At 52.5% G+C, this 13,559-nt stretch overlaps 1 protein-coding gene across 1 annotated transcript in view; it reads left to right on the forward strand.

Annotated features, from left to right (window-relative positions):
* Positions 1–13,041, forward strand: part of TSPEAR (thrombospondin type laminin G domain and EAR repeats) — a 132,991-nt gene extending 119,950 nt beyond the window's left edge. The window contains exons 9-11 of the mRNA XM_040249187.1: positions 8,901–9,088; positions 11,429–11,530; positions 12,432–13,041. Coding sequence (XP_040105121.1) covers positions 8,901–9,088; positions 11,429–11,530; positions 12,432–12,585 — 444 coding nt within the window. The 3' untranslated portion in view covers positions 12,586–13,041. The remainder of the gene's footprint in view (positions 1–8,900; positions 9,089–11,428; positions 11,531–12,431) is intronic.
* Positions 13,042–13,559: the final 518 nt, after the last annotated feature.

A 13,559-nucleotide genomic window follows, 5' to 3' on the forward strand; every position in this document is an offset into this window, starting at 1 on the left:
TTCCCTTGAGAACACGGAGGGCAGCCCCCTGCCTCCCAGGACCCAGGGGTGCAGCGGCCCCCCTGCCCCCCGGGCGCCCCTCCGGTGGCCTTCTCTGCCCTCGGCGCCCACAGGTCTCTCGCAGTGGCTCCCTGCGCCTCCTGACTGCTTTGTCTCAGTGCCTTTTCAACTTGAAGCTGTGCTTTTCCAGGCCTGGGAGATTGTCTTGGTTTTTCTTAATCATTCCATGCCCCACCCCACCCCTGCACACTGGTTAGAGGGCTTTCGGATCTCCTGGGTTGAGTTATCTTTTCAACTTAGACTCTTTCCCTACCTTTATTCTCCGACCATGTTGATGAGCATCTTCTCATAAAGCTAATATCTTTCTAATATCCAAGAACTCTTCCTCTTCATACTGTTCTATACTTACTCTATAAATGCAGTATCTTCTTCAGTACTTTTGAAGATCATTGTAGTTTTTAAAAATTCTGGTTTGTTTCTAGAACCAGCTCGGTTTCTTCCAGTATGAGTTTATGTATATATTTTAGCCTGACTCTCATGCTCCAGGTCGTTTATCATACGTCTGGAGGACCCTTTGTTTTCTGTTGATATTTCCTGTCGAGCATGGCAGGGGTGGCTTTGTCACTGGTGGCTTGTGCCCCAGGGAGCACAAGGGTCTGGTTGAAGCCCTTGATGAGGTGCTATGATAACGACCTTCTAAACTGTCCTTTTGTGCAAACGTAGGAGAGGTCAGATAGGATGATAATCTCCAAACTGCACTCCCCGACCAGCTGCAGGAACCCTCTTCATGTCACGTGCCTGGTGTGACAGCCCAGCTGGGGACCTGTGTGGTTGACCAGAAGGCCGCATGCCGAGCCTTTGTGCTCTCTGGATACTATGGGGAAGCACTCAGCCTGAATCTCTCAAAGTGGTGTTCGTTCCTGCCACTGTCTCTCATGCAGGATGTCTCAGATCCCTTCCAGGTTCTGGCCCATCTCCTTGAATGCTCCCCAGTATCCTGGCTACAGAGCTGTGAGCCCCTGAAACTCTGTATTTTCAGGCAGCATCTGGATCTGGCTCCAGTCTGTGTCCAGCCTCGCCACAGGCCTCAGACATGGGGCACCCTCAGAAGGGAGACTGGGCCGAGGGGCAGAGACAGGCCCAACTGAGCCAGGATGGGGGACATCTGAGCTCCATGCCCTAAACCAGAGCCAGCCCAGGGGTGTGACGCTGGCCGGAAGAGTCAGCCAGAAGTGCAGGGCAGGGGTGGGGGTGGGCAGAACCACAGTGGCTGCGAGAGGGTGCATCTCCAGCTGGTGGGCAGAGCTGCCCCAGGAGCTGACTCTGGGGGCTGCAAGGGGCCATTGCTGATCCCTGTGCCCACACACACCTGAAGACCCTGCCTTCTCTAATGAGCCAAGTCTCTTTGCACCCAATGAATCCCTCAGAGCCCACCAGATCCCATTTTCATGTTCTGCCAGCTGTTTTTATATGGTGTTTAAATCCTCTTAGGTCCTGAAGATGCCTTCATATATTTGCACTTGGTTTGGAGCTTTGCAGCATCTCTCATGGCCTCACATGAGTTTGAAGCAGGAGTTGAAGTTTGAAGTGTGTGTAGAGAGGCGCCAACCTCTAGGAGAGCCCTTTCTGAAGGGATGGCCAGGCAAGGGATGCAGACTGCTGGCATTTTTGGCACTGTGCACACGGACAGCACTGAGAGGGGCACCAGGTGGGTCCCTCACTGGTAGGGTGAGTTCAGCTCATGAGGAAGGCTGTGCTCATGCTGGGTCTGCAGCCCAGGGGTGCTTGGAAGACTAGCTGTCCACCCTCAAGCATTCCCAGGCAACCCCTTCCAGACCTCCCCACCTCTCTCACCAGGAATCCTAGAATCTTCCTTCAGGTGGCAGACCACTTCAGGCTCCAACCACTTGGCCTCACCATCTTGGACCAAAGGAGGTAGAAGCTGGGTGTGTCGGAAGGATGGGACTTCCAACCTCCAGCTGCTGGGACTTCTGCGCCCTGAGCTGTCTGGCTGTGGGATCTGTGGTTACAGTCATCACGTGTAGACCTGGAGTGGAGAGGGTGGGGAAGGGGAGGGGGCGGCAGTGCCCCAAGACTGGGGGTTGTTGCTGGGAGGGGCCACTGGCAGAAATGAGAACAAAGGGCAATGGGGTATTTCTGGCAGGATGTGGGCTGAGGGCTGACAGGGTCTCCAAGAAGAGGGCCAGTGAAGCCCCCTGGGAAACCACTTATCAGGGCAGGGGAGGGACAGGTAGAGGAGCTGCCCAGAGTCATCAGTAGGTTTGAGGAGACAGAGAATGAAGCTGGGGTTTGTCAGAAAGGCAGTCTCCACCAAGAATGTGCATGCATGCTAAGTCACTTCAGTCATGGCCAACTCTGTGCAGCCCCCTGGACTGTAGCCTGCCAGGCTCCTCTGTCCATGGGATTCTCCAGGCAAGAATATTGGAGCGAGTTGCCATGCCCTCCTCCAGGGGATCTTCCCCATTCAGGGGTTGAACCCAGTCTCCTGCATTTAGGCAGATTCTTTACCGTTTGAGCCACCAGGAAAGCCCCAAGAATGTAAATGTCCACAAATGGAGGCAGCAGTCTGTAAGAAGGGTGTTGTGAGAGTGCCCCCAGTGGTCAGCCCTGGAAGGGACCGGCCCGTGTGCTCACCAGGGCCAGGGCACTTCCTCCTATGCTTCTGGTTTGTTCTGTGAGGCTGGAGCTGGCAGTGGACCGGGCAGCCCAGGGAGGAGCAAGGTGTGGAGGGGCCGCTGTACTGGGGGAGAGCTGGAGGGCACCCCAGAGTTGGCCAGGGAGCGTGCTGCCCCCTGCAGTCTCCCAGGAGGAGGCCCCTCTCCCACCGTAGCTGACTGCCCACAGTGTCAAGGGCTGAATCCCCCGGGGTCCTTTGGGACCTGCCTGTCTTCTCCTGGCAGTGCTCCTGGTCCTCCCTCCCCAGGCACTCCGAGACCTGGGTTCTTTGCTCCATCAAAGCCAGAACCCAAGGGCCTCCTGCCCAACAAGGAATCTGCTGATTACGGGGAGCCCACCCACCCTCTAGGGCACTGTCAAGCGCTCCAGGTGCTCTGGCTGCCAAGTCCCAGAAGCACCATCCTCCCTCGAGATGCTCCAGGCCCAGGCAGGCGCAGTGCCAGGGGATTCCAGGGCAGGGCTCAGGGGAATTCCACTCCTTAAAGAAGGGCAGGAATGGTCCGCCCAGCCCAGCAGGTGCCAGGCTGCCTTGCTCCGGTGCCAGGGAGGGCTTGGCAGGGCTGTTTGATGTGGGAATTTCTTCTTCTCTCCCTGACATGTCCCTAATGCGCTCAGAATCCAGGAGTGGCCTGACAGCGGGGCCTCAGGCCAGCTCACCCCTGCCCAGGCTGGTGCAGCCCTGGGCTGGGATTCTCCCCGGTTTACTTCCGAATGGGAGGAGCCCAGCCTCTGGCTGAGGGCGCAGGTGCCGGCCCCAGGCTTCCAGGGAAGCTCACTTCGAGCCAATGACTGGCAGTCAGGCGGCCCCTTGCCGGACTCTGCTAGCCCCTGGCGAATAAAATACAGGACACCTATTTCAGTGTGAAGGAGAAAGCAATGGCATCCCACTCCAGTACTCTTGCCTGGAAAATCCCATGGACAGAGGAGCCTGGTGGGCTACAGTCCATGGGGTCTCGAAGAAGTGGACACGACTGAGCGACTTCACTTTCACTTTTCACTTTCATGCATTGGAGAAGGAAATGGCAACCCACCCCAGTGTTCTTGCCTGGAGAATCCCAGGGGACAGAGGAGCCTGATGGGCTGCTGTCTATGGAGTCGCACAGAGTCAGATAGGACTGAAGCGACTTCGCAGCAGCAGCAGCATTTCAATGTGAAAACCAGACAAACAACGAATCAATTTTTAGTAAAAGCGTGCCCATACACATAGACTGAAACATCATTTTAATCTGAAACTCAAACTGAATGAGGCGCCCTGTACTTGCTGTGTCGGGCGCCCCCACCCCACTGGGTGCACAGAGCAGAGGAGAGGCGAGAGCCCATTAAGCCACGCCCACCTGGATGCTCCTCCACGCCCCCGCCGCTGGCCACGCCCCCGCCCTTCCTCCTGGGCTCTGGCCCTCTTCTCCCAGTTCCCAGGCCCAGACATCCCCTTTTACCGACCCTTGTCTGCAGGCCAACCCCTTGCTGGGGCTCAAGACCGGTGAGCTGAGGGAGGAGTGGCTTGGGGCTGAAAGGAAGCTCTGGTGATCTGGGGGAGACCCCCTTCTCAGACCAGCCCTGGCCGCTTGTTCTGTGTGGGTGTGTACATGTGCAGGTGTGTGCATGTGGGTGCTTGCAGTTATGTGCACATGTATACAGATACATGCGTGCAGGACTGTGTGTAAAATCGCATCCGTGCAGGTGTGTGCACATGTATACACAGGTGCGTGCAGGTATGTGCGTGCGTCTGCGTTTCCCACTGCGGTGGTCTCATCAGCAAAGGGTGGGGCAGAACCGGCGATTCAGTCTGGCCACTCCTGTGGTTTCTGCGACCTGGTTGGGCTGGCACGTGTGTGTCACTCTGCACATTCTTGTGGGCCTCTAACGTCGGTCCTCTGATGAGGCTGGAGGCCCCACGGGCCTGAGTGTCTCCCCAGCTCGGAAGTTGTGGCGTGGCCCCAGGGGACAGAAATAGTGCCACCTCCGAGTCGCGGTGAGGAGAGGATGCTAACCCAGGAAGGCTTCAGCCCAGCTCCTGGTCCGGCAGGGTCGGTGACGCCAGGTGCCCTGGTCCCTGTCCTTGTCCTGTGAGTCACTCTTTTAGCTTGAGCTCCCTTGTTTCCGACCCTCGGACGGGCCCAAGCCTGTTTCTCGGCGCCCGCGCCCCTCGGCTGCGGGACGGGGTTGGGGTGGGGTTGGGGAGGCTGTGGTGTCTGGTCTCCGCGCATCGGGCGGTAGATCGGGCAGCCACGCCCTCTGCTGGACGCGGAGAGAACACCAGGCGAGCGGCCTGGCGGGTACCGGACCCGCGGGGACCAGAGGCCGCCGCTGGGCGGATTGTACAAGCCGGAAAGGGACCTCCGAGGTAGGGTAGTCCGCAGACCCGTCCCCCGCCGGTCGGAGTAAAGGGAAACAGAGCCACTTCCCACGTGGACTGGGAATGCAATTGTCCCTCCAGCGTCGCTGGGCATCGCGGTGACCAGCTCTGGCCAGCCAGGACTACCTACCTCAGGGTAGGCACGGTGTCTCCAGGAAGCAGCTGGGTCCAGAAATTGATCGCTGTGTGGCTTTTAGGCTCAATTCTTTGTACGACCTGAGCGGTTTCCAGATTTTCACTATTATGAATAATTCTACTAAAAGCATCTCATACATGGCTTTCTGTGGGCAAATTGTTTTTACTTTTCTTGAGTAAAAATCTAAGAGTGGAATTCTAGGCCATGAGGTAGGCGGATGTTTAACTTCTGAAGAAATTGCCAAGCAGTTTTCCAAAACAGTTCTACCATTTCATACATTCCCAAAAACAGAGTGAGTGCCAGTCATCCCACACTCTAGCCAACACCCGGTTTTGTCTGTATTTTTAGTCTAACTTACAAGATGTGAAACAGCACTACCGTGTGGTTTTTAAGTCACGGTCCCCTGGTAACTAACGATGGCACATTTCCACCCACCTGCTGGTTTGCCAGAGTCCCTTTTGCAAAATGCATATTCAAGTCTTTGCCCATACTTTAATTTTTTTTTTGCCTTTCATTATTGATATGTAGGAGTTCCTTATACATTAGGTATAAAACAAGTTCTTTGTCACATACATAGCCTTTGATCCCCTTTTTTGTATTAATTCAGTTTGTTGTGCAGTTGTGTGCTTCAGCAATCACAAAATACACGTTCAACTTAGAGCAATCTATTTTTTATTGGAGTATAATTGCTTTACAATGTTGTTATTTTCTGCTGTACAAGGAAGTCGATCAGCTGTGGTATACATATATCCCTTCCCTCTTAGACCTCCCACCCCCATCCCACTGAACTAGGTCATCACGGAGCATCGAGCTGAGTTCCATGTGCTATACAGCAGCTTCCCACTAGGTATCTTTCTTCATGCATGGTGGTGTGTATATATATATATATATATATATATATATATATATCAATCCTAATCTCCCAACTCAACTCACACTCCTCTGCCCCATCCCATATCTACATTGCAATCTATTTTTTATTTTTTAATTAACCGTGTGTGTGTCAGTTGCTCAGTCGTGTCTGACTCTTTGTGATCCCATGGACTGTAGCCCACCAGGCTCCTCTGTCCATGGAATTCTCCAGGCAAGAATGCTGAAGTGGGTTGTCATTTCCGTCTCCAGGGCGTCTTCCCAACCCAGGGATTGAACTCAGGTCTCTTGTATTGCAGGTAGATATGTTACTGTCTGAGCTACTAGGGAAGCCCTTGTGTTAATATGTTCAATTCAAATTTTAAAATTTTTTTAAATTTATATTGGAGTATAGTTGACTAACAATGTTGTATTACTTTCAGGTATACAATCTATTTTTGAATTAATATACTTTAGATATAATGTGATAACCTCACAACTACATGATCTCATTTATCCTTACCTGTCCATTGGGCTATTGGGAGCATGTATAAACTCACATGTCTGCTTAAGGTATGAGCTCCATAGCTTGTCCTCTTGTTTGCTGTAAACAGTGAGTTGTCTTGACGCCCAGCTCATCATTCCCAGCGCCCTCTGTGTGCTTCTTGCAGACACTGTGCTTCTTGTGGAGTTTCACCCTCTGTAGCTTCCTTCAGGACTGCTTGTAAAGCTGGTCTGCTGGCAGTTCATTCTACCACTTTTATCTGAAAGTGACTTTACAGTGAAGGATGTTTTCACTGGTTGTAGAATTCTGGGTTCGTGGTTTCCTTTCATTTCCTTTAAAGATGTTTTTCCATTGACTTTGAGCTTCAGCTGTTTCTGATGAGAGGCTGGGTACCATTGGCACCACTGTTTCCCTATAGCAAATGTCTTTTTCCTCTGGCTGCTTCTGAAATCTTCTCTGTCTATCCTCAGATATTTAATATGATGTGTTGAGGTTATGGGGGGGTTGTATTTATTCTGCTTGGGGTCTCTGATCTTGGATCTGTGGTTTGTTGGTTTTAATCATATTTTGGGAAATTTTAGCCAACATTTACTTAAATGTTTTTCTGCCTCGTTCTCCTTTCCTTTCCTTCTGTGATCCAATTACATGCACATTGTTGTTGCTGTTCAGTCACTAAGTCATGTCCAACTCTTTGTGACTCCACGAACGGCAGCCCGCCAGGCTTCCCTGTTCATCACCATCTCCCAGAGCTTGCTCAAACTCATGTCCATTGAGTCAGTGATGTCATCCAACCATCTCATCCTCTGTCACCTCCTTCTCCTCCTGCCTTCAATCTTTCCCAGCATCAAGGCCTTTTCCAATGAGTTGGTTCTTCTCATCAGGTGGCCAAAGTATTGAAACTTCAACTTCAGCATCAGTCCTTCCAATAAATATTCAGGGTTGCTTTCCTTTAGGATTGACTGGTTTGATCTCCTTGCAGGCTAAGGGACTCTCAACACATCATTTCTTCAGTGCTCAGCCTTCTTTATGGTCCAACTCTCACACCCATACATGACTACTGGAAAAACCATAACTTTGATTATATAGACCTTTGTTGGCAAAGTAATGTCTCTGTTTTTTAATAAGCTGTTTAGGTTTGTCCTAGCTTCATGCACTAGACTGCATTATATTATCATCGAGGCTCTGTTTACTTTGATTGTAAACATTCTCCCCCTTTCTGTGCTTCAAATCAGATAATTTCTATTGGTGTATCTTCTAGTTCACAGATTCTTTCTTCTGGATTGTCTAGGTAGCTTTTGATCCCATGCAATAGATTTGTGAATACAGGCATTTTGCTTTTTAGGTACAGGATTTCTGTTTGACTCCTTTTAGAGTTTTCATAACTCTCCAAATCTCCCCACCTTATTGTTGATTACATACATGTTTGCCTATAGATTCTGATCGCAGTTACTATAAAGTTTGTGTCTGTTCACTCCAGTATTTGAGCTGTGTCAACCTATTTCTACTTGCTGTTTCTTCTCCTGATCATAAGTTCCCCTGCTGTCTAGCTCTCTGGTCAGTTCCACCAGCCGCTCAGCTGTTGTTTGTCCCTGGGTCCCTGGGGTCCTGTCCCCTGTGTGTGCACTTCAGGAGCTAAAATGGACTTGAGATAAGTTAATAAGGAGATACTGGGGCCTCCCCCTACTGGGAGTCCCTCCTTCCTAGGCTAGTCTCCTTTGGTTTCTAGATACTCTGCAAACCCCAAACGCTAAGCTTGGATCTGGACTCGTCTAGTCCTCCCCTTCCCCATGCACTCCTAGCCCAGCATCCCAGAGATGTTGGTCATAAACCTCCTGGAGGGCCCACGTGTAAATCAGCTCATGCAGTTCGAGGTCTGCGGCCAAGGCCTGGCAGCTGGCCATTCGTGTAAGTCCAGCCCCATGGGCCCATGCACACCTCACCCTCCAGGTTGATGAGTGATTTTAGAGGAGTAGCCTACACAGGATGGGCCTGTACAGAGAGCCAGAGGAGAGCCTCAGGCCAGGGAGAGTATGTAGTAGTAAGCAACTCCAGAGGTAGCTAGATGTTGCTTCTGAGTTCATAAGTGGAGGGAGCAGAGAGGGCTCCCTGGAAGAGGTGTTATAGCAGTTGGACCTCCTCCAGGGCACATTGGGGCCTGGGGAAGGGGCAGCACAGGCGGTAAGAAGCTCTCTAGGCAGATGGTCCTTTGACTGGCCTTGGAGGAGGCTGCGAAAGGGCAGCGCCCGCAGGAGGGGCGCCTGCTTGACGCCCGGAGTGCAGGGGCTGGAGCCGCGTGGCTGGCCATCCTGAGGGTCTCTGCCCACAGCGTGCTCTCGGCTTCCCTCTCACGGTCCCAGACGTTTGGCGCCGCAGACTGGGAGGTTTTCCACATTGGGGAGAGGGTCTTCCTCGCCGTGGCGAACAGTCACCGCTACGACGTGGAGATGCGAGTGCAGAACGACTCCTACGTCATCAACTCAGTCATATACGAGCTGAACGTCACCGCGCAGACGTTCGTTCGCTTCCAGGAGATCCGCACCTGCAGGTACGCGGGCGGCGGGCGGCCGGGGCGGGGATCCAGGGGCCCCTGTCCTTCGACCTCCGAAGCCGCCCAGACCGCAGCGCGCACCTGAGCATCTGTGGGGCCGCGGTGCCCACCCCCCAGCCCTCAGGTGTGAAGCGGCCTCGCTCTCCACCCCCGCAGACCTTCCACACGGCCAGCTGAGGGACCGCAGCTCCTGCTGTAGCCTTGACTCTAACTGCTTTTAAAAGCTGTGGTTTGTGTGCTTGTTTTTAGAATTAATCGTTTTTATTTTTTAAATTAAATTTGCATATGCGTACAACCATTTCCACGGTGACTTTAGAACATTTTCGTTACCTTGAAAAGAAACCCCACCCCTCAGCCGGTACTGCCCTCCGCAGCGCCTGGGGCCCACCAGCCTGCTCTCTGTCCCTCTGGGTTTCCCCACCTGGACACTGCATTCAGATGTGTCTGGCTTCTTTCACTTGTCATTTTTTCAAGGTCCATCCACATTGTACCTTAGTGCCTCACTCTTAATGAGTGAGTAATATTCCACTGTGTTTATTTATCACACTTTGTTTACTTTTCATCGGTTGATGGATATTTGTCTATTTCCACCATTTGACCAAACGTGTGTGTGGTTCTGAAGGATTAAAAATATGCTTCACATTACTGTCAGCAGAGTTACTGCCCTGATGCTTTGGAAGTCATGCCAGACCTTGATTTCCTACTGGGTTGAGTCCCAGCAGCTTCTGATGCGAGCATGGGGGCAGACGGTGCAGTCAGCATTTTGCTGCAAAAGCAAGGCTGTGGGCCTTGGTTCCAGAACCAGTTACAGTTGGCAGAATGCTGCGAGTGGGACTGCATGGCTGTGCCATCAGCCCACCTGTGCCACACTGCATGAAGCCCCCCAGTGAGCATGGCCACACTCACCACTTTTTCTTAATGATGAATCACAACTGGCCATGGCTGGAAGCGGCGGAGACAGGATTCCAGATAACAGAAGAAGGAAGAGTCAGGAGCCCCAGAGCCCCCACTCGCCTTGCCCCCCTGCCTGTCCCCAGGTACTTCTGTGGCTGTTTCACACCCAGGGTTCTGTTGGAGCTCCAGGCCAGCGCCCTCAGTGCCCCACTGAGAAGGAACCCAGGGTGACTATCAACCAAGAGAGTGTGACTGTGCTGTCTGAACAGGCTATAACCTTGAGGCTTCTGAATGCAGATGCACTGGCCTGGCCTTGGGCATCTGAGTGACTCCTGCTAGGCTGCAGCCTCAGTTTCCTCATCTGTAAAGTAGGCCCGCAGTAATTAGAGCAGTGACTGGGGACCACAGCTGATGCCCAGGTTGGCCTCCTGGGATAGTCAGGGCTCTAGGATGTCCTTCCCAGAAACCCTCTGTCAGATCCCTGAGAACTAAGATGTGTCTGAGCACAGACTCACCCTTAGCGAGTTCAGGGGCGTTTGTTGAAAACAGGATGCAGTGGTCTGTTTGCAGTAAGAACCACAACTTCCAAATTTAGGGGGATGTCTCTACCTTAGCAGACCTCTGCTGGCACCTGAACTGGAATCAGGGAAGAAGCATGTGACCTCACAGCCAGTGTCCTCAAGTTTTCACCTCCAGGGGGCGCTGCAGACTTTTAGGGACTGGCCACGAGTTTAGGGCTGTTCCTCTATTTCAACCTCTTCCAAGTGAACGACTTTTGCACCCATATTCAAGAGCTTCACTCTTCACTCTTGTTGCCAAGGTGTCCACAGACAGATGAATGTGGTCCATTCGTACAGTAGAATATTGTTCAGCCTCAAAAAAAGGACATCCTGACATCTGACCGCATGGATGAACCTTGAGGACATTATGCTCAGTGACATAAGCCAGACACAGAAGGACAAATACTTTATGATCCACTTACCCGAGGTCCCTGGAGGAGTCAGATCCGTAGGGACAGGAAGTAGATGGTGGGGGCCAGAGGCTGGCGGAGGGGATGGGGAGGGAGTGTTTCCTGGGGACAGAGGTTCAGTTTGGAAGATGGAGAAATTCTGGAGATGGATGTGGTGATGGTTGCATGTCAGTGTGAAGGTACCCAATGCCTTAAGCTTAGTGCTTAATGTCCATTTAAAAATGAATAAAATAGAAAGTTTTGTGTTATGTGTATTTTATTACAATTAAATTTTTTAAGTTTAAAAAGTGAACAACTAATTTGCATTTCCCTGGAATAGACCAACCAGTTGTATGACTGAGGAAACTGCTCCTCCTCCTGTGGATTTTGGTGGTGGGACCTAGCCCCCTGAATCCTGAGATTAGGGGGAGAATCAGCCCCCAAGTCCCCAGACAGCATCTCCAGGTCCTAATTCTGCTCACTTGCTCCCACAGTGCTCTGGACTGGGAGTTCTTCTCAGTGGGAGAAGATTATTTCCTGGTGGTTGCGAACTCCTTCGATGGAAATACCTTCTCGGTAAACAGTATTATTTACAGGTAAAGGCCATGCCCCTGCTAGACATCTCGGTTCAGCTGGGTGGGCCCACCTTCCCCATGAATGACCACAGGCTCAGAGCGAGTCACAGGTCACGGAGCCCTGTGGGTCGCCTGGCACTTGATGCAACTGAGCATGGGCTGAGTCTGGGTCAGGCCCCTGGGTCAGCTACGTGACCGCTAGCCCTGCTGACACTCACAACTTTGGGTTCTGGCTGGAGATGCAGTGAGAGGCTACACTAATGTGAGAGTTATTAGTGTGTTATCCTATTAAATGTTTCCATCCAAGGCTGTGGTAGATCTCTCTATTTTTCATATGTGCTTCAGTAAAATTTTACACTGTCTTAGAGGCACCATGGCATTCTCGCAACCTTCCCTTCCAGGAGTTTTCCGAGTATTGTAAGCACATGTCGATTTTCATCTGTGTATCACAATTAATTGTTGTGTCTGGTCATGCAACCACAGTATCTTATTAGTTTTAATAGTTTTCTAAAGAAATGTCTCATGGGAGTTCTAGAAGTATAACTATGTCTGCAAATAAAAGTGCCTTTGCCTCTGTATTTCTAATGTTTTTAGCTGATCTAAGTTTCTCAGTTATCTAGAAATTCCAGGATGATCTTGAATCGTCTTGGACAGGGCAGGTCCCCCCTTTCCGGGCCTGTTTTCCTCTCTACTGGCTAAGGCCCCTCCTGGCCCAGCTCCTCATGATTGGAACCTGGGGAGGTTTGGGGGCTGGGATACATGGCCCCTCATGCTGTGAGGAGTGGGAGAGGCAGGTGGGACCCTGGTGAGGGTCAGGGAGGGATGGGGTGGGAGCCCCAGGGAGAGGGAGCAGCCCAGACACTCACTCCTCTCGCTGGGGCTGGTGTCCCAGCCTGGAAGCTGACGGCCTCTCTCCCCACAGGTGGCAGGGGTATGAAGGCTTCGTGGCCGTGCACAGCCTCCCAACCTTCGGCTGCAGGGACTGGGAGGCCTTCCGCACAGCGGCCGGCTCCTACCTGGTCTACTCCAGCGCCAAGGAACCGCTGTCCCGGGTGCTGAAGCTGAGGACAGGGTGATGGGCTCAGAGCTCCAGGAGCTAGACCTGCGTGACCACACCCCAGAACCCCACCAGGAACCCCCAAAACCTCTGGGGAGCGGGACAAGCCTAGGAGAAGCTGTGGCTTCCAGAGCCACCAACTCGCTTTCTCTGGCCCTTGTCCAGCCACGACATCGTCACCTGGACAACCATGGTGACCGGATGGGTGGCTCTGTGAGCATCCAAGCTGAAGACCAGAGCTGCTCCTGCAAGTCTGCTGTCCTGCAGGGATTTTGCTTTAAAGGAAAAGTTCATACAAAGTTTTACCTCAAAAACAGCAGGGCCTGGTCACCTTCCCACAGTGTCCACCACGTGACCAGACACTCAGCTTTGGCTGGGGAGCCCCGATGCAGGGACCGGCTTTGTGCTGCCTCACCTATTTGTACCAGCTATTTATTGTGTTCTGTCTATACTGGAATATATTTATGATGCTTCTTACAAAAAGTGCTGCTGTGTCTGTGTGTTTCTGATGGGAACTAGACCCCCAGCGAGCACAGCCCAGGGCCACAGCACTCACTTGTCCACCTCGGCCTGACGTGCCCTCGTGTCCCTGGTCACCAGCACACCTCTCCTCTGCAGGAGCTTCTTCCTCCAGCCTCAGGTTTCCCACAAAAGCGGTGAGGTAGGGCCAGGTCAGGAATCCTAACACACCCACGGGAGATGCCTGGCAGATGGACCCTCATGCCTCTGCCTCCAGGCAGGCCTCCCTGGTCTCCACACGGCCTTGTGGGTGTGCCAGATGGACTTGGAATGCCTCCTTGGGGCCAGCACTTGCCCAGCTCCTCCTGTGTCCAACTACTGACCCTCCACTGGGCGAGGGCTTCCAGCCTCCTGGAGGTGGATGCCAGGTGTGACGTGGGTACACCCTGGGAACCTGGGGAGGAGGATGGAGGTGCCATCACCACCGGGAAGCCCCCTGGGTGGAAGGGAGATCCTGCATGCCAGGAGATTTGC

This window comes from Oryx dammah, unplaced genomic scaffold (assembly GCF_014754425.2).
Source record: "Oryx dammah isolate SB20612 unplaced genomic scaffold, SCBI_Odam_1.1 HiC_scaffold_2, whole genome shotgun sequence".
Classification (NCBI taxonomy): Eukaryota; Metazoa; Chordata; class Mammalia; order Artiodactyla; family Bovidae; genus Oryx; species Oryx dammah.